Source organism: Rhipicephalus sanguineus, chromosome 3 (assembly GCF_013339695.2).
Source record: "Rhipicephalus sanguineus isolate Rsan-2018 chromosome 3, BIME_Rsan_1.4, whole genome shotgun sequence".
Classification (NCBI taxonomy): Eukaryota; Metazoa; Arthropoda; class Arachnida; order Ixodida; family Ixodidae; genus Rhipicephalus; species Rhipicephalus sanguineus.
The window spans coordinates 125682326-125710324 of record NC_051178.1 but is presented as its reverse complement, the minus strand read 5'-3'; the positions used below and the strand labels follow the sequence as shown (position 1 = coordinate 125710324).

The 27999-nt window shown below is 47.9% G+C and overlaps 2 protein-coding genes across 2 annotated transcripts in view; both read right to left on the bottom strand.

The window, feature by feature from the left end:
- Positions 1 to 4098, bottom strand: part of LOC119387096 (growth/differentiation factor 11) — a 104012-nt gene extending 99914 nt beyond the window's left edge. The window contains exon 1 of the mRNA XM_037654404.2: positions 3672 to 4098. Within this exon, the coding sequence (XP_037510332.1) occupies positions 3672 to 4098 (427 nt within the window). The remainder of the gene's footprint in view (positions 1 to 3671) is intronic.
- Positions 1 to 27999, bottom strand: part of LOC119387099 (ORM1-like protein 3) — a 465457-nt gene that overhangs the window by 132335 nt on the left and 305123 nt on the right. The window lies entirely within an intron of this gene.

Sequence of the window (27999 nt, the reverse complement as noted above, 5' to 3'; positions counted from 1 at the left end):
GCCCGTCTCTTCTCCGACCTTGTTATTTCCTCATGGGAATAACACCTTAAGGCGAAAGCCTTGTGTCTAATGAGTCGAAAGATCCGGCGTATAGTCGGCGGCGCCGACACGAACGATGAAAAAGAAAATTCACGAAGAACGAAACGCTAAATGACGTCACGAATGACGTCATCGCATGGGCAAAGGTGTGCCGATCCTGGAGGTATATATATGCAACAAAGGGCGAGGTGCCGAAAGCTTCAGGATGGTGAGGGGGGGGGGGGGGGGAGAAACAATGAAATAGACTGAGAACGTCACTGTAATTCAACGAGTGCGGTGTGTCATGAGGACGTAGGCTTTCACTTGTGTTCTCTTTAGCGTTACCTAACGGAATTGTCAGTGCTTTTTTTAGTGTATAAGGTACCTTAATGTGAGCATATAAACACGGGATAAATTGGTTTCCTGAAAAGTAAATGTAGAAAAATTAAACAAATTTAAATACTTTCTGACCGCATTCCCAACTACTATTTAGGGGCACAAAGGCTGAATTAGTGGCTGAATGTTGCTCAATGTGACGAAGGTAAGAGGCCGCGTGCACGCTTCTTCCGATTTCCTAACTTTCTTGCAAGATCGCAGCGTAAACGGTAGGCGTGCACCAGCACTCCCCCACTCAAAACATCAAAGGAGCGTGACAATCCAACGCAATGGGAAAATTTCCTAAGAACACTTGGTAGCAACTGTACGTTCGCTTGAAATAAAGAATACCGAGTTCAAAACATAAACATTCCTGCGGTTTCACGGCAACGTCGCATTCTCCCGAAGCAAAATCATCCTATACATGCGTGCGCACATGTAACCAGCATACGCGACGTGTGAGGAGGGCGCCTTCACTGCTGGATGAGAAAGTATGCAGGCAAAGCAACACTCGCAGGCGCACGTATACGCCGTTGAACTGCCTCGCGCCCGAATGACGGTACAGGGATTTTTTCTACCGCTACAGCGATCTGAAATATCCGACACCGCTACTCAAGGTACGTAACACTCCGATTTAAAGAGGCAATGAGTTTTTTTTTTCGCCTACGCAGGAGCGAGCGTGCTGTTTTCGCTTCGCGTGCACGCGTACTGATTGATATTACCTGTGCGTCGCCATAGCAACGCGCACGAAAGTGACAACCTTTTGATGCATGGTGCAGGAATATATTGGGGCAAGCGCGTAGACGTACACCGACGGGTCGTGCGATATATATAAATACCACACTGGCGAACGAAACAAGGAAAGAGCTGAAGTCAAGATATGACTGCGCGATAAAGAGAGAGAACACTGAATCCGGAGAAACGGTAAATAGCAAAAACAATGGCGTAAAGAACAAAAAAAAGAACTACAGAATAGGAAGAAAAGGGAAAGCGAGTTGCGTTGTCCGCCACGTTATCTGTAGTATCGCGCGCCAAAAAAAAAAAAAGAAAAAAGTGGGAGCTAGAAAAAAGAGGCGTTGCTGCGTGCAGGCAACAAGCGATTAGAAGGCAAGGCGGCCACATCGCGATATATAATGCATATAGACACACACACAGGCAAGTCGACGCGGCTTCCGTGTTCATACACTACCGCAATTTGTTCGCCCAACGCAACGGCTTCGACACACCGCGTCGCACCCTTTGCGTTTCAGGCTTGCTTGTTTCGGCCGTGCATGCACTGTGCGGGTAGGCGAGAGATACGCGTCCTTTTGTTGTGCACTGCATGCACAGCAGCCCGAATGTAAGGCATGCGCAAACACTGACATCGTGAGGACCATGGTGTCTCTTCATCCCCCCCCCCCCCCCCCACACACACACACATAGCAACAGGAAAAAACGAAAGCTGTTGGAGGGTGTGGGGGACCGATGCAAACAAACCACACGTCACGAACCATGTAACTTAAGGATGTCTGCCATTACATTATTGGCATGTTAAGGAGAGCTGTCAGAAGGGAGAGGAGGGCCAGGGAGGTTAACCCGGCAGACGCACGTCAGGTTTGCTACCCTGCACTGGAGGGAGAGTAATGAGAAGAAAGAAAGCAGAAATGTATACGGACTTCCCCTTTGGAGTCGCTTAAACATATAAAAACACCACAAGCAGAGAGAGATAACTGAGCAGTTGCAATGTTTCCTAAACGGGACACCGCACCTATTCGCAGTTTCGTTGTCATAATGAGAGTCATGTGCGTACGTGGAGTTACTAGTTGTCGACCGTATATGCAATGATTATCTGTGATAAGAGTTATAACCGTGTTCACGCGCTAACAAATAGCGCGCACAATTTTTTTTATTATATTTTTTTTGTGGGTGGAGGGAGGAGGAAGGAACTTATGCGTTGTGTTTCGACTATGTTTGCTTATTGGACGGCAAAAAAAGGAGGAGGGGAGCGTAGGCGTTTTTTTTTTTTTTTTTTTTTGTGGCGGGGTTACTAACACGCATATTGAGCATATGCAACGTTTCTGAAGTCAAATCAATGTAAAAGTGATCATTTTATGTCGTTTATTTTAGTGCAGGTATTTATGTATGAAGCGCATTAGCGATAATTATTCAGGCAAACCATGCTATATCGCTCCGTTTCGACCACAAACACCCGCGCCGCAGAACAGAGAAGCGCGCAGGACAAAAATGTCTCTACACAAAGGCTAAGTGAAATAAAACTATGCATAAAATGCACTGAACAGATTACGTTTTCCCTGAGGCGTATACAGAAGACTTGAGCAACGGTACCGCCTCTTAGAATTAATAAACGCACCGCGACAGAGCGGAGACACGCATGCCCACATGCAGCGGTCTCATCTCGTAAACAGGGCCAAACACCGCTTATCCCATATAACGACTTTCAAGAGGCAGCGATACAGAACAAGGCAGGCACGTGGCCAAGAATCGCGTATCCCGGAAAGGAACCCGCACAGAAACTGATATGGAGCATAAAAGGGCCCCTAAAGAAACGCAACAGTCGTGAAGCCCCGTATACGTGAGACGCATTTACCACGTTAACACCAAATATAGCTACATAGGCACTGACAATATTCTCAGAATATTTGCAGTCGTATTCGATGTAGACACGAATGTTAAGCCGCGAGCGGCGAAGTATACAGCGCGCAAAAGCACATCTACACAGGGCTTCCACTATGCGTCAAATCCGTGAATGGTCGGAAGAGAACGTGGGGGGTATCCGACATCACCGAGGCATGCTTTCATCCTTTAAATTTCCAAAACTTGTACTTAGGCATAATACCAAAGCATGGCAAGAATAAACGAACAAATTTGATCCACGCCGAAAGTCTCAGATGGGAGCGATTAAATGCAACCAAGATGCCAAGCAGGGGCGTAGGCAAGGGGGGGGGTTGGGGGGGTTCAAACCCACCCCGAAATTTTTCAGTTTTGCTTGCGTATATAGGCACGCACACATACAACGCACGCACGAACATACATGAAGTATGGTTGAACCCCCCCCCCCCGAAAAAAATTTCTGGCTACGCCCCTGATGCCAAGTTTTCTAGAGCCTCACAAGGCACCTCCGTTCACTCCATAAATTGGCGCATTTCCTGTTAGCCTTCAGTATAAAACAAGTATTTTCGTTCCAAACGAAAGGGAAGAATCAGCAGCATGAAACGCGGCACAACGGCAACTAAGCCTTCATTCAAAGGGTCCAAGCAGCGCACTGTTTCGAGGCTCACCGTGCTGTCCGAAGGTGATGATCTTTTCGGCGGCCATGTGAAAGTCGTCATCGTCGGCGTACTGTTCTCCGGGCTCGAACGGCGCGTCGGCCTGCATCATGCCGGCGTCGTAGCGGTCCAGCAGCCGATGCAATGGCGGGATGCCCGGCAGAGCGCGGCGTGTCACGTTGGGTGCCCGCTTCATGCCCAACTTGCTCAGGATCTGCGCCTTGATGGCCTGCAGCCGCACGGCGCGGGACTGCAGCGTCGCGCCACCGCAACGCGTGCAGTTCGCCGCACCGCTGACCGGCGGCGAGATGACGGTGGTGACCGCCGGCGCCGACGTGGTCGTTGGCTCGGAGGATGCGGCTGCACAAGCCGCCACCAACACGGCCAGAGAAGACGCGAGCGCAAGCGCCGCCGCGGCACAGCACCGAGAGGAAAGCATGGCGCACCGAGAGAAGGAGGGCACGCGGCGCGCGCTTAAATAGGTCGGCGCCACGCCCACCGGCGACGCGCCGACCAATCGCGACGTGAACGGTGCGGTAGGGGACGGAGTGCATCGGAGCTTGCGCGCGCGTCGGCCGCACGCGTTTTCTGGTATCGAAAGCGGCATGGTTTGAGTTTTTGGTTAAATGCATCAAGCTACCATAGCGCTAGCAGTCAGGGACGTTTTGTCTTCCTCGTCCCTGTCTGCTACCTCTACGGTACCTTTTGATGGTTAGGGTGCCTAGGCATGGTCCGCCGTGAGCGCACCCCTTGTCAGTCGCCGTTTGTAACGTGCGAGCAATTTGCATGCGTCCAACGCGTGACAACCACGACGCTGTGTCGTATGCCCGCGAAGTAGTAACGAGGCGTTTCTTTCTATTTTAACGTCTTGGTCCGCACTGACTCGGTCCGCGCTCTCGTTGATTACGCGGAGTCACGCGTGCACCCAATCAGTAAATAATATTTCTTTCTTAATGTAAAATATTTTTCAGTGCAAACAGCTGCCGTAACCGCCAGCCGCTGCCGTCCGTATTTAACTTTGACGATGCACAGCCTAGAGTTGGGACTCCATTGTGCAAAACAGCCAAGCTCAGTTCACCAGGCTGCAGTTTAGTGAAGCGAGCGCTAGGTGGCAACGTATGCACCGGTTTTCGTGGCATGTATTAGCAGCGGAACGCTCACCGTTTTTAATATCGTGCTAATTATGTGCATAATGCCAAATGCATGACAGCTTTTTAAAGATTACGGAGTCGTTTCTCTAACGGCTGCGACAACTTGTACCAAAAAAGCTCCATAAAATTTCGTATATGAATGCTATATACGCAATTGTTGATATATACAGAACAGTCTCTAACGCAGTTAATTCAGTAGCGAAGATTTCAGCTCTTCAATGGGCGTGTATCTGTTGTAGAAGTGAAGTAGGCCAGTACATAAGGCAATATGAAAGGGAACATTGCCATCCACACGCTTTGTAGGACGATACCAATCCATACCGATTTCTCAGAAAGAAAAGCTTCTCTGACGAAATATTCGTCCTGGTCCGGGGTTCGAACCAGGAACCAATACCGTTCAGGGGTGATCGCTCTTACGAGATAATCAGAACCTCGCACCAGGACGAACTTATCGTGAACTAAGATCCTTTTTCTTTCTGAGAAATCCGCATGGATTTCCTTGTAGCTTTGCGGACGGCTAGCATTTTTCCATTTCTTATAACATTTCTTCACTTTGTAGGATTACACAAAACTTGTTTGCCGTATTCAAAGTAGATTTTTTTTTTTTTAAGCGTTGTCTTGAACCGTGCCGTTTCGAAAAACGTAAGTATACTTGAATCGTGCACCGAGATTCAATGTTCCTTAACATGTTTTCGCTACGTCGCGGTATGTTTAAACACAAAATGCAATACTAGAATTCTTAACAGAAACAATAGGTGCTCCTACTGGTGTTCGTAAACCAATGAAGTGTCGGATTTTTCCTTAGGTTGGATATGGAGGGGACATTCATGCGCATAGGCGTATCTATATATACAGGGGCGGGGGGGGGGGGGGGCAAGGGGGCGCTAACCACCCACTGAGAAAAGTTAGGGGGCGGACCCCCCCCCCCCCCACTTTTGACAGTGGTCATTAAGGAGTTTTCAAATAGGGGCCCCAACAGTTCCCAAAGCCCTGTGCGGGTGCTCGCTTTGGGTCCAGCAGGAGCTAAGAGTTTTCGAATAGGGTCTGCGGCGCTTTGGACACTCCCCCTATTCTATAGGTCACTCGTCTTGGCCAAGAGCCGCCGCTTCAGTGGGTGCCGTCATGTTTGTTTGCCGCAAAGCTTTTGGGGCAGGCTTTGGGGCTCCCGCCAAATTCGAGAGATAGCGTCCCCAACACAAAACTCAAACGCTGTTTGGGTGTTGCGCATGCGCAGTGGCCTCGACGCTATTTCTTTGGGGCCCCAAAATTATTGGGGCCCCTATTCGAAGACTACCTATTGTCAGCTGTAGACTGGGAAACTAACAAGCGAGGCAAAGTTTTACTTGAACGCACCAATCACGTAATTATATAATAAAACTTGTCCTAAGATTCTGCTGTGAAGACCGTCCTCCGTGTCTCATGACCACGCACTGTCTCTCTGCGGGGCGGTATGCCTATGCGACGCTTTCGCGCTTTGCGCTCCAGCATTGCAGAGGAAGCTACCGCTCAGCAGAAGCTCTATAACATTAAAGCAATCTGTCATGATTTTCTTTTTTCTGCCTGGCCTGAGATTTACGTAATCGGCGACGCAAATACGGGCGGGAACCAGTATACGTTTTACGGACCGATCAAACGCTCTTCCTGTTGCAGGGAATTTCGTTTCTTTCTTTGAAAACGAATAGCATCGCCGCTGTTCCATATCCAAGCTGCCGTGAGTTGATGAGTGTTCAGAAGTGTCGAGTGTTTTAGTTGCGCCGAGCCAGGAGATCTACAAAAAGTTGCCGCTTTAGTCTCCGATTAACCTGATGCTTCACCTTGCTTATCATACGGCAGCCTACAGCGATCGCGGCGGCTTGTAACAAGACGATAAGGTAGTTGACTCGAGCACATTCGGAAGCCCAGCTTTCAAGTTTGCCCCGTAACTTGATCTACCTGACGAGGGAGATGATGAGCCCCCCCCCCCCCCCCCCCCCCTAGTCACCTAAGAGGGAGGCGCAAAATCTGCCCCGTATATTGACTTAGTAGGGTGGGGGGGGGGGGGGTCGCTGATGGGGAACCCTGGGCACGCCTATGATTATGCACATACGAATCCGTCTCACCAGCTGCTATAAGCAGCCGATGCCAATGTGACTTGAGGACAGCCTTCTTGAATTGCGTTCCAGATAACACACTGTCCGGCTATTCCGAAAAAGTTGTTATTGTTCAGTCATAGTAATGCGTCTGCTTATTGTGGACACTTCGTTTTCACGCCACTAGTTCTCGCAGACTTGTGACGTCGTGTAACACGGAGGCGATATCATGGCATGCCGAAAATTTTTGACGAATAGCAAAGAATCAATGTTCAACAACATGCCGCATTGATTTCTTTTCTTTTTTTACATAGTCCTGCATAAGTGGTCATTGCGAGATGGATCACTTACGCCTCATTAGTTGCATCGTCATACGAGCCGGCGCTGTGAGCATGACCCAGAAAATTTCGACCAATCATTAACAGCTAACGACCTATACGTAAGGAAACAATGCGGGGTAGTTTAACAATATAATCGCCCACATCTTTTAAAAGAAAATTTGAGCTTACACAGTTTACGTAGGCGTATCTGGTTGGAGGGGCCCGAGGGGAGGAGTAAAGGGCCACTTCCCCCAAGCCGTGAAAAGTAGGAGGGCAAGGAACGACACCTAGTATATAAATTTGTAGTCATTCATAATCTTGTATATACCACCAGCTGAATGTAGTTTCCATGAATATTAATCGACTTAACTTGGTCCTCTTCTCCGGAAAGACTCTTACAGTGAAAAAATTGGCACTCCGCTTTTTCTGAAGACTTCTGCGAACTACCTTGATTTGTCAGCCACTTGCTAGTTTAACGAGTGAGAATTTAAGGTATTAGAGTCATAGCAGGTTCTTCATACTCGTCGTACTTACAGCGCCAAACTGAGGCTGCCAATTGGACATGGAATGTTCAGATGAAAAACAGGTTAAATATGGCTGTACTTTTTAAAATCGACGATACTTTTTCCAGAGTGCTATTAAGCACAGCTGACTTGCGGCCCAGCCTGCACAATCTGTTTGTACAGCTTCTTCTTTGATTTCAGACAGCAGTTTTGAATAGTATTTATTTATCTGTCTAAAAAAATCACGTCAAATTGAGAGTAAATGTGGTTCTCTCTTTTCTCCACACAAACACACACACACACACACACAGATATATCATCATCATAATCAGCCTGTCTACGCCCGCTGCAGGGCAAAGGCCTCTCCCATGTTCCGCCAATCAACCCGGTCCCGTGTTTTCTGCTGCCACGTTATACCTACAAACAAACTTCTTAATCTCATCTACCCACCTAATTTTCTGTCTCCCCCTCACGCGTTTGCCATCTCTTGGAATCCAGTCAGTTACCCTTAATGACCACCGGTTATCCTGCCGACGTGCTACGTGCCCGGCCCATATACATTTCTTCTTGATTTCAACTATGATGTCCTTAACCCCCGTTTGTTCCCTGACCCACTCTGCTCTCTTCCTGGCTCTTAAGGTTACACCTATCATTTTCCGTTCCATCGCTCGCTGCGTCGTCCTCAATTTAAGTTGAACCCTCTTTGTAAGTCTCCAGGTTTCTGCTCCGTATACGTAAGTACCGGTTATATACCTTCCTCTTGAGGGACAGTGGTAGACTACCATTCATGATTTGATATATATATATATATATATATATATATATATATATATATATTATATATATATATATATATATATATATATAGACGGCCGACAGGGTGAGCGACACTAGCCCCCCTCACTCGCGAACAAGTCGGTACGCCACTGTTCATGCGCATGCGTGAACTTTTTAACGCTCGTAGATGGAGTCAGCTTTTAGCAGAATGCCCATGCAAGGTTGCCAGGTTGAAAACACAAAAAACAGCCAGAAAAATGGAAAAGCTAGCCAGAAAGCAGCCAACTTTAGCCAAGGGCCGTAAAAGTAGTGAAAAGTAGCCTATGGTCCCTACGAAGACATCTGCGCCGTTTTTATTTATAGGAAAAAATCCTTCCGTCGGAAATCCAAATAAGTAAAGAATGAATACTCTAAAATCAGAATTATTCCGATTCAAGAACAAATTGATTACCTTAGCAACCATTTTGTGCAGGATGACGAAGTTTCTTGCTCTGTTGCGAAAATAACACTCTCTTCAAGCATATTGCGTGACATTTTATTAAGAACGCCAGGAGTAACAGTCTTGTGGCGACAATAAAGATGAGAATGACATTAAGGTGCTCGAAACCATAGTTGGTGTAATTAAGGCATGAATTGTAGTCACTTTTGCAACCATTTCTGGCATGACGACAAAGTCCGAGCACGAAATTTCCGGAGCCCTCTACTACGGCGGGCCTCTTAATCATATCGTGGTTCTTGCAGGTAAAAAGCCCAGCAGGTATACCCGCCTATACGTCTGGGTGCTCTGGTGATCACCTCCTTCAGTTGATGTAGATCAAAATTGGCATGGGAGGGTATGAGGGCCTGTCGAATATGATTGTATGGTCATGACATGAATAACGTGAAAATCCTGTCGCGTACGTCGTCAAACCCTTTCCTCCATGATCACCACTTCTTGCGCAAAATTTTCTAAGACGACGGACGAAACAGACACGGACGGGCGCAAACTTCCAACTGCGTGCTGACACACTGCACACCTGTGGCATTGGTGTTTTTGTTTTGTCATAGTCATATTTGTATATATTTAGGGGACATGTTAATAATAAATTCAGTTGGAAGTTTGCGCCCGTCCGTGTCTGTTTCGTCCGTCGTCTTAGAAAATTTTGCGCAAGAAGTGGTGATCATGGAGTACCAACTAGCTCGAACCCACACCTTTCCTCCAGACACGTGTGGCACATACCCGTATACCATGGGCCACGGTAAGCGGGTATGCGCCATAGGTTAGGGACAGTTTATATGAACGGCGAGAACAGACACTGGTAATTTATATGCGAGAGAGCAAAGAAAAACTGACATCGACAGAGTTGACCCGATGAATGCAAAGAATAAAAATCTGGATCCCAGCAGGAATCGAACCCAAGCATTCTGCGTGGCAGTCAGATATTCTGCCACAGAACCACAAGATATCTTGAAACTGCTTTGGAAAAAGACCTTATGTAGGCGTAATGTCGGTGCAACGTCAATTGTGGTTGCAGTGCTGGCTATTCATTTTGTAACAAAGCAATAAACATTACACATGTTCTGTTATGATACAGGCGCCATGCCGGGTTAACGTCAATTGTGGTTCTAGTGTTGGCTCCGCTTTTATAGAAGTCTATAAACATTACATTTGTATTTCTATGATTCAGCAAGCTATATTGAAGCGTTGCTCGACCGCGAAGGAATACGCTAATGAAAGTTACGTACAATATTCGCCTAATCGCACCGTAAAGTGCACTTCGTTTCGACATTGCTGACGTCTGTGCTCTAAAATGAGTGCTGACGTTACGTCAGACCATCAGTTACCCTTTAAACGCCAGTGTAGTCGACGTGTCTGGTAAAGCCGCGATGTGCACACAACTACTACGCTTACAAAAACACGTCAATCCACTTCGTAACGCTTGGCTCAAAGCCAAAAAAAAAAAAAAAAAACTGCATAGACAACTACTCGCTCATTGCTTCGCATGAAACCGATTTCCACAAGGCGTGGCACCTGCCGAATTTTAGTATTATTGAACTCCGGGCAGCCAATATTCCTGAAAAGCAATCCGTATACAGGGAGTGACGCAAGCAGTTCGACGGGTATCTGATTCCTAATGTCGATGAGCGCAGAGCGCTTTCGATTGTCCTCTTCACTTCCAATTACGGTTTAAAGTCGCGTAAAACAATTTCCACATGCAAGCCACATGCCCAAAAGCCTTCGCTTTTGTGTAATGCAAGTGCGTAATTCTATTTTAGGATCTGTAAACACGCCTACGCCGCCATGTTTTCACGCCGCATACTCGAACGCCAGCGGCAGAAATGAGATATTGATGATTTGATATACACCAGAGAATACAGCCAACTTGTAGTCAAGACGTTTTTTTCTTGCGCCACAAGTCTGAAAAAGTATAGCCAAATTGGCGCGAAGTAGCCAAACCTGCCAACCCTGGGCCCATGAGCGAGGACGTTTGTCGGATGCCGGTAAGTTGTAAAATGACAGAACAACGTGAGATAACGATAATGAATGAGATTTTGCTAAAGGCTTGGCATTACCCAAGCGGAAAGCATTTAAAAAATTTCAAACTTCAAAAGGCTTTCAGTGACGATGGTGCCTCATCAGGGGCGTAGACGGGGGGGGGGGGGGGGTTCAACCCCCCCCCCCGGAATTTTTCAATTTTGCTTGCGTATATACACGCACACATACTAACGCACGCACGAACATACATAAAGTAAGGCTGAACCACCACCCCCACCCCCCCCACCAGAAAGAAATTTCTGGCTACGCCCCTGCGCCTCATGCATAAAGGTGAGGCACAACTAACTTAAAGATGGGCGAACATCACAGCGAACTGCGCTCGGGTAGACCTTAACAAGCCAAAATCAGAATGGCATTGAGCCAGCGCGGACTTTCATTATAAATTCTCGCCTCCTCAGAGTCCGAGAACTTGCGAACGAGATAGGGGTATAGTATACTGTATCAGTATACATTCAATTTTTCGTGATGCTGCAGTGCGGCGCGAGTGACCCGGATCTGCGGCAAAAACTTGGCAGCTCCATCACCGTAACGCGTCCGCCCATTCTGCACGTATACGATTCAGGCTTCCCGCACCAAACACAACATCTCAGTAATTCATGCTCCCACACTCTCCTGGCGTGGCTTCGTGTGACTTGTGGCTGTTTCCCAAGCTGATATTTCCGCTGAAAGGAAATTAAGCGATTCGACTTAAGGAGACACATCATGCAGGATGCGACGGGTCGGCTGATCACCCCTTACAAAAAAAAAAAGCGTTCGAAAAATGTTTCCAACAATGGCGGGTGCGCTGGGAGAGCTGCGTGCATCGCAAACGAGACTATTTTCAAGGGGATTGTAGGCATTGTGTCCACTAATCAAGAAAGGTAATCCTGCTGACCAAAGGTTCGATACTTTTCGAGCACACCTTGCGGGCTCCAGTTTCAGTGCCAGTACGGCATCTCTTGCTTTGAAGATGAATGCTGAAGTAACGGAATGGAAAAGTTTCAAGTTAAAGGTTATGCTTTGAGTGTAACTTATCGCTCATAGCGTTCCATCTAAAGCAGATATCGAAAAAAAAATTGTTGAGTTTATAGTTTATTGAGGAAGCATCTATTCTATTTGTGGCCATAGTTGGTTACCCATTAATACCTTAAGGCAAGCGCACTTACTAAGGGGGCATCCAAATGCACGATTATCACGTGCATTTTGATGCCCGCCGTTGCTCACATGAAGTTGTATGGTCAATAAAGATTATTTATTCTTGAATCCACCCTTTGCCATTATAATATGACAATGTCCGGCTGAAACATGCGCTAGAAAGATGTGCGCATGCATGGTTATAAATGCTTTCAATTCGTGCTCTCCGCACAAATACATGCAGTAAAGAGGAAGGCATGCGCGGGTCGCTTTAGACCATTGGGAACGATAAGCAGAAGAACTCGTTCGTCCGCTAACTATAAATCTTGCTCCGTGATTCGAAAAGGGTTTTGACCTGTTAAGGAATTCAGCTGCTGCTGCTGCTGCGCTATGGCTGGACGGAGTTTCCATCCAGTGGCCGTGGCATGTGTTGTGGTTCTGTGGTTTTCGCGCTTGTGCAGCATTTGTTTCGGCGAACACAACTGTTGCAGTTAGAGTGCGACACTTAAGGGACAATTTGTAAGTGCCTAATCATCTTCAGTGCAGTGACAACATCGCGGCGAACTTTTATGTTATGTGTGGACATTTCGTTTGTGCGAATATTCGTGTTTCGTGAACTTTTCTGTTGAGTGGACACTTGTTTGTATTGAAGAACTGAGACTAAGTGCACGAGTGTTCGTCCCATATGCATATTTGTATACTTTTCTGCTTGTTCACTGAGGGCTTTGCGACGGAAACTATTATGCAGGAGAAGAGGAGAGGCACCAAGGAGGTTTTTTTTTTTTTTTCAACCTGCTTGAGAGGCACCAACCTGTCCTTATATATATTCATTTATTAAAAAAGAAATCCGCATGCGCAGCACCATTTTTTTTTTGTGTGGAATTAAGAATTACGGATGGCTTACAGAATAACATTGGGCGATTTGTTCTCCCCAAGTTCGCATTCGGCTTCTTCCGTTCCCTGAGAGGCCAAAAATAAACTTTAATATATACTTGTATACAGTTTGCTTTTTACGCAACAGAACTCACGAACAATACAGGAGACAACAACAATAATAATAATAATAATAATAATAATAATAATAATAATAATAATAATAATAATAATAATAATAATAATAATAATAATAATAATAATAATAATAATAATCGCTGACGTATTACGTCCGAAAACCACGATATGGTTACGAGGGACGCCGTAGCGGAGGGCTCTGGAAAATTTGACCATCTGGTGTTTTTTAACGTGTTCAATGACATCGCACAGTACACGGGCCTCTAGCATTTTGCCTCCATCTATAAATGCGGCCGCTGCGGCCCAGCCGTCGAGCAGCGTAACCACTGACGACAGGCGGCAGGTGATATATCATCATCATCATCATCATCATATATATATATATATATATATATATATATATATATATATATATATATATATATATATATATGGCACATGCGACTCCTGCAGTAGCGAAGAAATCAGTAAAAACGCGTCCTGCATATGAGTTTCTTGTCAGCATGACTAGACGTGTTCCTGATACTGGAACAGGCATGGCACCCCTGCAGCACCAGCTTCTCCGGAGGTCATTGAAACAGCTGGACGCAAGTCCGCTTTCGGCCGTCACGCACCGCAATTCGTCGTGCTCACGCTCGTGCGAGTGTTGCTTCTGCATTGCTCGCTGTTTGGACAACCATGCTGTTTAAAGGACCAACACTATCCATTTTAGTTTGCGCGCGTCAGATGCGACACTGGACGCTGCTGTCGTGTATTCAGATATGCGCGTAGCGGCATCGTGTGGCCAGGAAGAAAGCGACATTGCGTAGACGTGATGCAAGTGCCCAGTTCGTTCACAGCTCGTCGCTTGTGAGGTGCAACTGTTGCACCGCCAATCATCGTAAGCCTGACTATATATGCGCCCACCGCAGGGCAAATGCCTCGTGCACATTCCTCCAATAAACCACGTCCTGCCATGGCTGTGGTACCGTAATATTCCAGCAAACTTATTAATCGCGGGGAGGGTCTCTAGACAATTGCAATGACAAAGAATCAGGAAGAAAGACGACACACAGCTGGTGTGTCGCCTTTCTTCCTGCAGTCCTTGCCGGTGCGTTTGACTGCAAACCCTTCTCCCGATGCAACCAACTAGCTCAGGCAAGCATCTGCCCACCTACGTTTCCACGCTTGCCTTGTCTTGGAATAGTCATTAATTAAGTATTAATTAATAATTATTAGGAGCTGGCTCGCCAGGTTCTTAAGCTGGGGCAATGTCCCGCGTCGTAAGCGTAACCTTAGTTTAATAGGCGACCGCTACAGGCACAGCTCGCGCGAAAGAGGTCTTCTTCCTCTTCTTCATCGAGCGCCTTGATGATGATATTAACGCAGGCAAAACCACAAATAGCATATAGCCAATTGTGGCATGCGCGCGCTCGCGCGAAAGAGAAGTCTTCTTCCTCTTGTTTTGCGAGCGCCTTGATGATGACATTAACGCAGATAAAACCACATTTCCTCGATTTCCTTGACCACACGTTCGGCCACAGCTGCGAGGTCTGCGACCGCTTGTGGTTCGACAACAACCTGACCACAATCGCTACTATAAAAACGTGTGACGTCTTTATATGACATTAGAGGAATTGTATGGAGCATTCACGGTTCACCCGATAATCTCCGAGCCAGCTCCTCAATCATCATTCACTTCCTGGATATGGCGTGATTTTTTTATTTCAAAATAACCTTTTAGGCCCTCAAAGGGTATTGGGCAAAGGGGGATTCACAAAATGTAACGAGGTTTAGGCAGCTTACAGTTATATAATATAAAGAACATATTGCTAATACTGAAAAAAAAAAAAAACAAGTATACGAAAGATCAAACACTCAAGATAAATCAGGAGCTATACACCGGGCGTTAGAATATGTCCGAAAATCCTCGAAAAACAAGGGGAATGCGGTACTTACTAACTGCTGTCATAATTACATTTTCTGTATCGGCAGACACCTCAAGTGACTAGAGACATTAATTTCGGCAGTCGTTAAAGAACTTTTTAATTAGCGCGGAGAGGCGGTCGGGTCAATTCGAAGAATTGAAGTTCTCCCTGCAAAGATACCATTGCCGCTTTGACCTTTCCCAATGCATTGCTCAAATTCCTAAGGACAACAGCCTTGCACGAGCGGCTGTCGAGTCTTAACGATGTCGCATACCGCACAAGACTGATGCTCTGCGCTGTGAAGTTATGTGTGTGCGTGTGTGTTCCCCTCTCTTTCTCTCTTCCTTTACTCTTTTTTCAAATTCCCCCATCCCTTTCCCCTGTGCAGGGTAGCATACCGGTGATGCCAAACTGGTTAACATCCCTGTCTTTCTTCTCTCTCGTTTTCTTTCTCCTCCCCAAAAGCGGCATCTGCTCAAATTGCTGCGGTGTGACGAAATTTGAGCAAATTCGCCGGCGAAATCAAAACCGAAGCGCCGATGAGCTCAACTAGCAGATGACCAGAATGACGTCACTGTTTCCAGGTCACATGCAGTGTTTTATAGGCGCATTATCGCCTCAACAGCGCTCGGCCAGCAGCAAGCATTTGCGCCGCCATCCAACAAAACTCAAGAGTCCCTGATGGCGGCCAGCATCAAAACGCTCCGCCGCTTCCCCGTGGCCACATTCGCAACTGCAGACGAACAGAACAACGCGATAGGTGTACGCGAGTGTTCCGGCACATGACTTTTTTTTTTTTCGTATTTAGTGGGTTTTCTTCGCAACGCGAAAAAAAAACGGACCACGTGAGACGTATCGTACAAGAAACAATTCCGTCCGTGGTTTCTCAGGGTGCTCACTGTGCGATCGTTACTTGCGTCTTCAGCAAATAATAAAAAACGCCAGGCCTGCGCTGAAACCGCAGCACAGTCACAGCGAAAGCTGGAAGAGCAGCGTTTCTAGAGCCCGTTAAGCTCTCTTGGGGCTACAATACAAGTACACTAGAAAGGTACCCACTACGCCATAAATCACAATTTTTGTGAAGTTGGGATGCACCTACTGAGCCAATATTCGTCATTCTGCGGAGAAGCGAGGCACCAGCTACACGTCTGTAAGGCTTTACGTGCACTTTGTTGACGCGACGACTGATGACGATGAAGAATTATGGCTCAGCCATTTTTAATGGGTTGGAATCTTGAAACGGCCCACCAGTTATGTAATTTGCATTGGGTGACGCCCGGTCGCTATTTCCCTCTCCCGTCATGCTGTATAACATACGTTGGCGTGGAAGAGAGACGGGGGGGGGGGGCGAAGAACTTTGCTGAGACCCCGAGGAAATGGATCATGCGTTTATGGGCTTCCTTGGCAACCAATACAACTGCACTTGCGAGGAACCCACTACGCTATAAATCATTGTAATTTTACTGAGACCCCGAGGAAGTGGATCATGCGCTTATGGGCTTCCTTGGCATCCAATACAAGTGCACTTGCGAGGAACCCACTACGCTATAAATCATTGTAATTTTTGAGAAGTAGGGCAGCAGGCACTGTGCCATTTTTCGTCATTCTACGGAGAGCGTTGGTACCTGCTAAACGCATGTAAGGCATTATGCGCACATTGTTGATGCTGTGCCTGATGACGATGAAGAATTATGGCAGAGCCCTTTGTAATGGGTTGGAAGCATTCAACAACCTACTCGTTGCGCAATTCGAATTGTGTGACGCCTGGTTACAGAATTCGCGTTGTGCGACGCTTGGTGCTTATTTTACTCTTCTACCACGCTATATTGCATATGCTAATGTGGTTCCTTCCCGACATGAAGCCTGTATAGGACCTTTTTGCAAAGCAGCTTCAAGCACCGGCATGGCTCAGAGGTTGAATACTGGGCTCCCACGCAGAGGGCCCCGGTTCGAACCTCGTTCCATCCTGGAATTTTTTTCTTATTTCGTTTTTTTTCTTATTTCGAGCGATACTGGTTACGGACACCGGCGGCGGCGGCGGCGGCGGCGGACAACTACGGCGCCAAAAACGGCCGGTGAAATGATCTCATAACAGCTTTCGCTGTAAAAGTTGAGTAATTAAAGATGCTTAGGGAGTAACTCGCGGGGAAAAAAATTGGCGAAGCTTGCGCTAAGCACTATATATAGGCCGCGCAAGCCTTGAAACAGCCAAACTGGTCACTTCTCAAGACTAATCTGGTTTCTAGATGGTTTCCAGGCCTTAGAGGTGATGAGGGTTGTTTCGTGATTGCTACTAGGTCGTTGTTAGGCTTTAGCTAGGTGACGCTATAGGTTGTTGATCCTCAGTGCAGAGAGGCTCGAGTTAAACCACACACAGTCACAGACACGACATGGATTTCCAACCAGAGACCAGGTTTTGGCGGGAGCATGTCACGTGACTAGGTGCAACGTGATGTGGTTATAGTCACGTTACTAGCTGCTACGTGGTTTTGGCGGGAACATGTCACGTGAGTAGCTGTTGCGTGACTTTGAGTCACGTGACTAGTTGTAACTTGATGCTACGTGATTTTAGGCATGTGACTATATAGTTGCGTTATGTGACCTGATTTTAGTCACGTTAGTGGATGTTACGTGATTTCAGTCCCGTGACTAGTTGTAACGGGATGCTACGTGACTTAGTCACGTAACATACTCGCCCAACATAGTTATTGCATTCCACGGTCGGGCAAATCGGCGCACGCGTTGTGGAAGCGAAGCAGAAGTTGAAGAGGACGACGCTAGCGCGTACCAGTACATGATGATGATGATAATTCCTGTTCGCACTACCCGGCGCACCGAAACGCCTAAGAAAAAGTATTGCGTTGACGTATCCACCTATGCATGTGCTGTCAAAATGCATATCAACGTGCACGCATATCACAACACACAGCTATAACAAACAAGCTTGATCGCCCCCTTAGTACTGCTCCCAAAATGATTCCATTGCAGCAAATCGCAGAACAATATTGCTTTCCTTTTGTCTGACCCGGCATGTGATTGGAAACAAACCTTTTATATAGAAGACTAATACGTCAGTTTCTATAGCTTAAAGGGCCAGTAAACAGGCTCCGACTGTTTTTCACCCCTCCCAAGCAACCTCACTAATTCGGCCGCGGCGATCACATTCTGCGGAGATCACTGCGCTGCGCGCCGTGCAGACGCCGCTACATTTCGAAAAACAATTCTCGCGCTCCTCTCCAGCACCCTTCCAATCCTCCTCGAACGCGCAATGACGTAATCTCGCCCATGGGCAACTTTACGTATCAAGCGGCGCCGCGGTCCTCGGTGATGCGGTTTCGGCCGCGCGTTTACCTCGCTTCTTCACCGCGACGACAGGCCGCAACACGTGGAGGAAGCCTTGCTCGGTCGTTGGCTGCGTGCCCATGACGTAATCACTGACGTCCTGTTACGTCGTCGAAGTGGGCGCAGTCACGACAGCGAGCTACGCCTACCCCTTTAAGCCTGTTTCACATGCAGCGATTTTGCTCCAAGAGCGGAGCGGCTGCCGTCGCGGAAGCCCAAAAACAGGTTTTTTAGAGCGACCAGTGGACGCGCGATCGAGATTGCCGGAGTTGGAAAAATTCGCTAGCGGCAGAGCGGCTGCCCAAGGTCACCCAATGGGAGAGCAGTGACGTGGGGAGCACGTGATTGCAGGGGCGGAGTCGAGGAGCGGGCGCGTGCGCCAGGAGGAACTCGGTTTCCTAGCAGACGACATTCGCTGTAACGAACTGGCAGTGTAGAAACGCCTTTCTTTTCGTTTTGTTGTTCTCTACTGCGCTTCCATCAAAGCAGACAAATCGTTTGCACGTGTCATTTTGTTCTTTTGTATCTTTATAGAATGATGGCACCAACACAGGTCCGTACAGGGGGGACCCTACGGCACTGCGCACTTGTTGGTCGCATGTTTCAGTTTTTTTTTTTTTTTTTGCTACTCTGACCCAGCACGTTCGAATAGTTTACTGTTTTCTTTTTCTTTTTTTCAATGGTCACGTACCCCGAAGACGACAAATGCGAGCCCCCCAGACGACGACATTGTGGGTTTGCAATGGTTGCCGGCCCAGACGGCGCACCAACGCCTTGCGGCATTCGAGAGCAAAAGCCACCGAAAGCACTCTGAAAGCTTAAAACCACAAAAACCAATTCTTTTTTTTTGCTTTTCCATGGCCAAGTGTATGAGCGTGCAAGAAGACTTGCGTGGTAAAAAAAGAAAGCTGTAACAGAAATAAACGTGACTACTGAAGTTGTTTAATTGCACTCTGATACACTGCACATTTTCGTCATTCAAGGTTTAGGCGCGTGAAAATCGAGCACCGAAGTAGAAGGCTGGTGAAACTCGCAACCCAAGTGCACCAAAAGAAGCGAACTCGGAGAAAGGAAACCCGCGGGTAACGGGCGCTTTCCACAACCATCACTGCGCATCGCAGAGGCGCGCGCCGCGCAAAAGCGGTGCATGTGAAACGAAGCCGCGTGCGAGCGTCCTGTCGCCGCTCAATCGCCGCGGGCCCCGCCGCTCAGTGCCCAGAAGGGTCGGAAGGCCGAGCGAGGAACCGAAACCAGCCGAAGCGGGTTGTTCTATACCTTGTAACTAAATTTCATTACTGCACTTATTCGTAAAAGTCTTGCGGCAGTGTGTTCGCACCATGCAAGTGCGCAATTATAGGTTTATAACCCATTTTGGACCGTGCATGGGGCTGTTCACTGGTCCTTTAATAAACTTTTCGCCGCTCAGAATAACGTAACGTTATTTGATCTCACGGGGACGTGTGGCCAGCACATAACCGTGGGCAAAGCAATAATAATAACTGTCGGGGTTTCAACGTCCCAAAACCGCGATTATGAGGGACGCCGCAGTGGAGGGCTCCGCAAATTTCGACCACCTGGGGTTCTTTAACGTGCACTAAGTACACGGGCCTCAAGCATTTTCGCCTCCATCGAGAATGCGGCAGCTGCGGTCGGGATTCGATCCCGCGACCTGCGGATCAGCAGTCGAGCACCATAACCACTAGACCACTGTGGCGGGTATAGCGTGGGCACAGCGATGACAACCGGACGAAACCGTTGCTCGGACCCGCGCTAGAGTCCATTCATTCATACGAACAAGGGCGTATACACTCAGTCAACGTGGATGCCCCCACAACTCCACGAGTGGATTTCCGAGAAAAGAGGGCCGACTATCGCGTTCGCGTATACGTTTCGCAACGGTGCTTGTGTTTGTCACACGTCGAGATTTACTCGCTTCCAAGTGTCCTCGAGGTTATTATTCTTTCCTCGGCTTGAAGGTAAATATTTGAAAGAAGACAGTCTGGTTGGGAAGGTAAACTGAGAAATAACTTAATTAACAACTCCAACTAAACATGTAATTGTGAATTACATTACTTCTCACTTTCCTCAGCTGCATATATTGTGAAGGCTGTCGGGCTTTGCGTGTTATGTGCGTATATGTATACACACACTTAAAAATTCTTTCTTTGTTGACGTTTCGGTCAGAGTCCTTGAAAGGTCGGACTCCGACTGGATCATCGCCAAATAGAGTTTTTTAGAAGCATATATTCGTTGTCTATTGTCCAAACACACACACACACGCACACATACATACACGTGTGTGTGTGTGTGTGTTTGTGTGTGCGTGCGTGCGTGCGTGCGCACGCGCATTTCTTTAGCCAGCACATGTTCCGGATGTCAGTGCATGCTCGTGAAGATCACAGCAATGAAAAAAATTACATTAAGGAGCATCAAGGTAGAGTTCAGTAAACTAAGTCAAGCCATAAAAATGATCACGTATTCACGAAGGCGATTCACGTATCGACACGAAGAGAACATAAAATACAGTCCAGTCACATAAAACTATAATTCGCATAAAATTCAGTCATATGACACCGTATATGCATGCAGAAAGTAGCACTACACAACGTCCAGTCACGTAACAACACTGAAATTTACAAAGCCCAGTCACAGGGACACAGAATAATTTTACACATGAAGCAACACGGTAAGACCAAATTATATGCGTAAAATAAGCATAAGAGGTATCTTTCAATAATTTCCAAGTACACCACTCGCTTCTATAGGAACTTGTTTATTGCTAATATTGTCCGTGCAGCCGGCGCTACATAATATTGCTGACATCTCCTAAACAAGTTACAATTTTCAAAAAGCATGGTTGATCCCTCCGTAATATGAATCGGAATAACACGAAAGTAAAGCGTGCTCTTACAGCAGTCACTGAATGTTTATAAACATTCAGTTACTTCTGAATTGATATAAGAGAGTTTGCACAATGTATATTGATGTCTGGTAGCTAATGGCACCGTTTAACGTGTATGCACCCACTTTGATGATTGGTGGTACATCTCCATCCCGGCGACTAACGTCCATGTTAAATGATTAAACAAACCCTTGCGGAAGCTGTAGTAGTTAACGGTGAAAGCGTAATCAGAGAACGAGGTGTGATAGCCAGAAGAGCGTCGCATATTGGACGTAGAACTTGGTCGCGATCCCGCGGCACGTTAAAATGTCATTGAACACCACGGCCGGACTAGGGGGAAACGCAAAGCGCGTCGTGCCGCCCCGAGCCCGGTCGCGATTTTTCTCGGGGCGAGCGCGTGAGCGGGGAACGTGGTGTTACAGCCAGGTGAGACAGGCGCGCGTCGCAGAGCTATTTTTGGTTTGGATTAGCGTGATGCTATGAGCGAGGCCGACGATTTTACGACGCTTGGGCTAATGTCGCCACTTCGCGGTGTGTTCAAAATTGAACTTCTATTGAAAACGCGCCGAATGGGACGGACGTGTAACGCGTTGCAGGTGCTAATCGCGGAGGCCATAGTACTGACGAATTACTTAACCTCACCGCTCCCAGAGGGCAAGACCACCCCGCCGAACGAGAGAGTGGTAGATATAAAAGGCGCGTTTGTAAAGCTTCTAGAGTCTGTGATTGTGGCGTAGTGGATAGCGTGCCCGGCATCTGTTGTTGCGGACCGAGCGGTCGTGGGTTCGATGCCCGTTGACGAAACGAAACATTTTTTTTTCTTTACCATCTGATCGTGTAAATTTTTTCTACGTCGTTTCCGTGACGGAAATACGTCACTGAAGTCTTGGTGGACCCCGGAATAAGACACTCTCGTGTTAAAAAAAAGGGGGTGCATGTTAGAGATCCCCGGGCGGTCGAAATTACCCGCAACCCTCCTCTACCGTGTCTCTCATAAACTGAGTCGCTTTGGCCCGTTTAACGCACCCCGCCTGGTTTTGCAGTGCCTCCGTGATGCGCCCACCGTTGACCGAACTGAGACGGCTAAGATGCATGTGATGACGTCACCAAGTGAAGTCACTGTGACGTCATAATGACGTCACAATATCTGGCGGTCTGTGACGTCATGATGACGCCATAGTGGTGACTTCAACACGTGATGATGATTTTTTGCATCAGTCGTGTGGACGACGACGGGAGACGCCGACGCGGGAGGCCGGTCAATTTTCGGTTTTGATGAGGCATCTAAGGCTTTCGCCTTAATAAATGGTTTTTATACAAGCAGATGCGGCGGATCCAAGGTATAACCCTCGAGACCTCATCCCCCCCCCCCTGTCTACTCATCCTCATATTCTTGTGGGATTTTCTGTATCCAACCTGATGGAGACCACCGACACGGGCGAAGAAGGCAGATGAGACATGACTGCGTTTCCATGTGTTCTGTACACAGGCCCGTAGCCAGGGGGGGGGGGGTGCAGCCCCCCCCCCCCCGGAAGTTTCATGACACATGGTGTTTTATCGAAATTAAATCATAAAATAGGCGTTTTTCTCAAATAGTTAAGGCTTTCCGAAAGTGGGGCCCTCCCGAAAATAATTCCTGGCTACGGGCCTGTCTGTACACCATGCGAGACATGTCTTTTGACAGCTGCAGACACGCTATGTTATTGCACGGATTTAAGCCCACAATTATGCGATATTCTACCTCCCACGACAAAACCATTAATGACAGCAGTCTTAAAAGGAAAGACAACTATTAAACGCCGCCTGAGTGAAGAGACGCGAGCAGGCGCTTATATGCATACAATCCATCTGGTTGCGTAGACATCTCTGATCGCAACCGAACGCATGTGAACGCAACGTATACGAAAGGTTTTTCTAGAGCTTTTCATCGGAACATGCACCGGGTATATAAGGCCTATACTTTCTCCTTTGGCGCTGTAGGATAAGAAGTCAAGAGCTTCTCTATCTCTGCGCCTGCAAGAGCGATTCGAGCCCTGATTTTCTCAGGTATAAAGCTCAGGTAAAGGAGATAAGGATCATTCATGGTGCTCGACTCACCTCGATACGACTATTTGGTTACATGGAACACGACGACTGACGATTTCCGCGCCTTACTTTGATATGCCGCGTTGTCCAACTGTATCAAACGAAAGCAGCAGGGGACACTTAGAGAGACACGACTTGGCCCCGATAACGATTCCGAGAGCAGCTTCATGAGTGCTTTAAACGCTGCACGGTCGACGGAGTCTCGCGGACATCACTGAAGGTACATGTCGAGCTTACAGACATTCGCGTTACGCTACATTGGACTGTCGATACCGCGCTGCTTGCGGAAAGAGAGAGAGAGGGGGGGGGGGAGAGGCTAAGTGAAAGGCAGGGAGGTTAACCAGAAGATAAATATCCGGTCTGATACCCTGCACGGAGGAAGGGATAAAGAGCTAGGGACAGGAAGGTAAGAAAGAACAGAATGAGAGAAAGGGTTAAAAATATAAAGACACAAACACACGCACGCACGCACGCACGCACGCACGCACGCACGCACACACACACACACACACACACACACACACACACACACACACACACACACACACACACACACACACACACACACACACACACACACACACACACACACACACACACACACACACACACACACACACACACACACACACACACACACACACAAGCAGATGCCGGTTGACCGCAGAAGCTTCAGCAGCGCCTTCGTCGCTTTCTGGTGTGAAGCTCGAACGTTACCGTATTCCAAAATTGATTGCTCTGAAAGCAGCGGACCATCAAGGCGTGCTAAAGTTGTTGAGAGCTGTTGTCTCTGGAAGCTGTAGCGAGGACAACGAAAAAGGGCGTGTGCAATGGTTTTCTCGCTGCCGCAGTAGTCAAAGGCAGCACTGCCTGCCATTATGATTCGGTAAGCAAAGCTGTTTGTGAATGACACTCCCAGCCACAGGGGGCCGAGAACGGTTGTTTCGGATCGGGATGGTCCAGATGGAACTTGAAGTTGAAGTGACGGATCCAGACGGATCCAAATTCACTGCTTTCGGAGGTGGTGTAGATCCTGTAGTGTACGTAATGTACGAAAGAAAAAAGAAAGACACACGGAGGCCTTGGAAGCCTTGGAGAGGGGGGGGGGGGGAGGGGTGATTACTATATATGGCTCCATATCATGTTGTCCTTCTTATCAGGTCTCTCTTTTCGTTATTGGAATCTCTTTGGTTGCTGATTTATTAATTTTATTGCTTACTGCACGTCACAGATCACTCGGGGTCGAACAACGCAAGGTGAACTGCAAGCTTAATTTTCCCTGCCTATACAAATTATATCACTCACTCACTCCTAAGACGACAGGGGCCTGTCAGTCAACATTTTCATGAAAAACCCGCCCTGTACGCCTCATGCTTTCCGGGGACATTGGAGTGAATTGCAAACGGGAACTGCGCTGTTGGCACGCAGCGTGTGGCAGCGAGGCGTTGACTGACGGCGGCTTGCAGCCCTGCCCACTAATGGCGGCGCATGACGTCGAACTCGGCCGATGGCGGCAATAACATAACATGCAAGTGTTGTTGAGCTAGAACGGTTAGTAAGAAGCTTCCTGCTTTCAGCTGCCGCCTAGAAAAGCGGAATCGCTGACGCGCCTTATTGGCCTCGAGATCTTGGAGTGGCGCCCTCTCGCATGTGACGTCAGAGCGGGGACTCCGCTCTCAACCGCGCTGCAGCAGCCGCTGCTCCTGTATGCGGATCGTCTGCTTCAGGCGGGAACTTTGTCGAACGAACAGCCTCGCGACGGTCAGCTAACGCCTGCAACGAATCTTTTCGAGTGTAATCTTGAACTTGTTTTAGTTGCGGCCCAATCGACAGGGCCAAGAAATCCCCCGGATGGCCGACGAGTTCGCCGATGCCATCGACCGCATTGCTGGTAAGAAAGTGAAACTATGTGTGAGTGTTCTGGCTCGTTATCTTGTTTCCGCCTTACGATTCTAATTAGAGAGAGAGAGAGAGAGAGAGAGAACAAAACCTTTTTAATGAAAACCAATGGTTTCCTCGATTGTGGGAGGCGACGACGGTTAGTCGGCCAGAAGCCCCTGCTCCTTGGCGGCTGCCTCTGACCGCCCCGTGATCCAGACTAATTAGAATTCAGACCATGCAGGTCTGGATTCTAATTAGTTTGGGTGTTTCTTTCGATATTTCAGTAAGCGTGCCGTTCTCCAGGATCTACAAGTATGTAGATAAAGCTTGTGAAAGGTCGCGGTGCCTCATCGAGGGCGAGGCGGTTCACGACGCAGGCCATGGACGTTGTTGAATGCGCGGTCGAGGCCGTCAACGGAGATCGCATCACCGTCGCAGCTCTCGTCCTGCAAACAAGTGCACAGGTGCCGCCTTGTTGCACACCCGTCTGCCGATGCCCATGATCGCAGTTTGTCCCGTAATGTTGGTTCAGTGAGAACGACATTACGTCGTAGTTCATATTAACAAAGCACAGGGCCGTCGCATGGGTATAATCGCTGATCATACCACGCACAGGGCCACAGAGATTAACGTGGCAAAGGCAAGCTGGGTCGAGTTTCACGCCACGCAGTCTAACGAAAAGCTTAGAGTTCCGCTTTTCAAAAAGTGTCTGCACTGCCTCAGGTGGAAACTTTTAGAGAATGTGCACTAAACAGCGGCAACAGGTTTCGCTTATGAATTTATGAGAAGCATTCCGCTAGGCGCGCGCTTGCCTTCACAAGTAAAATACGTATGTACACCATCCAAATGCAGCCGTAATCTCGGATATCCCGCGCCGCTCAGCTGAGCTCACGAGCGGCGCGCTTTCCTGCGAGGCGATTCGGAGGCCGCGTCGTCGGCTCCTTGTCTAGGGGCCTTCGCGGCAGGTTGTGGGACGGCACCGCACCTGGTGTAAGTCGCCTATGCTTATAGCTTGCGTGCAATAAATAGCTATTGGCGAGGCGCTTAAACGCGGTCGCAAGCTATACCTATGAGTGCCGCGTACAGTGGTTAGCAGAAGTCACTGTCCGCGAAGTGCTTGCTGCACACTGTCGATTAAGGCGTGGGGCGCTTTCCCATTCTGAGCTTGACTATCCACTTCTTCAGCTTCGGATCCTTATAGTTGTGAAAGCTAACGCCTTTTTCACGAGCGGACAAAGTACACTGCAGGCACAGAGCAGTACTTCACCATTGCGCAGCACTCGCTGCGGAGACAAGCGGCCGCAGTTCTAAGAAACAAAAAGCTGTAGTTCTAAATGAACGTTAAAAGCACACCCACGGTTGTTTGAACAGCGTCAGTAGCCACCATATACGCAAGATAACCAATTGAACTGCTTTTTTGTTGAGGTTTACCACAACGGCGGTTTCAACACGGCGCTGGGCCTCCGTAGCAGACGAAAGCGCACGAATCCCCGCTCTGACGTCATACAGGCGCCGTTCGCAGCGCCGCCATCGGTCGCACACCAGGCCAATACAGGCGAGAAAGGCCATCTCGACGTTTGCATGCTGCATGACGAAAGCTATGCGAAACGCATCTCAATGTGCAGAAGTGGTGCGAGTGAAAAGATTTCAAGTAACTGAAATAAGACTGTTCCACTAATCATTATTAGACTTCATGAACTAAACCAAATCTCGGCGGCATCACAAGCCACGAACTCCAATTGCGCGCTTCACGCATGGTTTCGTATTCACGGGAAAGTTTCCGCAATTTGCGGGCAACCACCGGTCAACGTGCCCCGAGGTCCTCCATCTATACATACCTCAGGGCACGTCTGCGCGGGCGGTTAGCCCTTCTGCACAACAAGCCCCGAATGCTCATTGCTGACAGAACAAATGCTAGATTAACAGACCGGCCCTTTGTGTACAAACGACGATGTGGGAGATAATATATCACCCCACCATTCGCGCACTCTGCAGGTCGCTGCCGGCTTGCGTGACACGTCATGTTTGCAATGCTGTGTGTCCTTTTTTTTTAAGTGCGGAGTATACTTTAGGGGCCCAGGCTGTCGCCTCATGTCGTCGCTTGGCGTCACGTTCAAAATACCAAAATAGGTCAAAAGAGGGCGCTGCATCTCAAGTCAACATCAAAATAGGTCAAGAAAGGGCGCAATTGCATCGCAGTGGCGCCTTTTCTTCCGTTAAAAACCACAAATAATGCCACCTATAGGCTATACATTTACAGATGCGTGCTAGAAATTTTTTAAAAAGAAGCCACGCTAGTCTTCGTTTGAATGGAAGAAGGAAAGAAGGTGACCCTTAAGGGCTCGATTTCTTTGTTAGACACAATATTAATGAGAACTAACAGACAATAGCGCCATGGAATTTATTGTCTGTTAGTTCTCATTAATTTTGAATGAAAGTGAAGCTCCGAAGACCTGAAGTTCAAAAACACACTTAAACGCTCTTTATCGGTATACGCTTCTGGCAGCGAGAGTCGTCAACGTTATCTTACCTATTCTGCCTTTCGCCATGCGTCTGCTATACAAGGTAACAACCCTTGAGACGCGTAGCACGCTATACAACGTGTATGTGGACACGGATATTCGCTATCGACACCTTTATCTGATTATCTTAGCACACACACACACACACGTATATATCAGAAAAAAGAAGCCATTTGATTTTAGAAGTGTTTAACAATATAAGTGAAGCCGCGATATCAGCT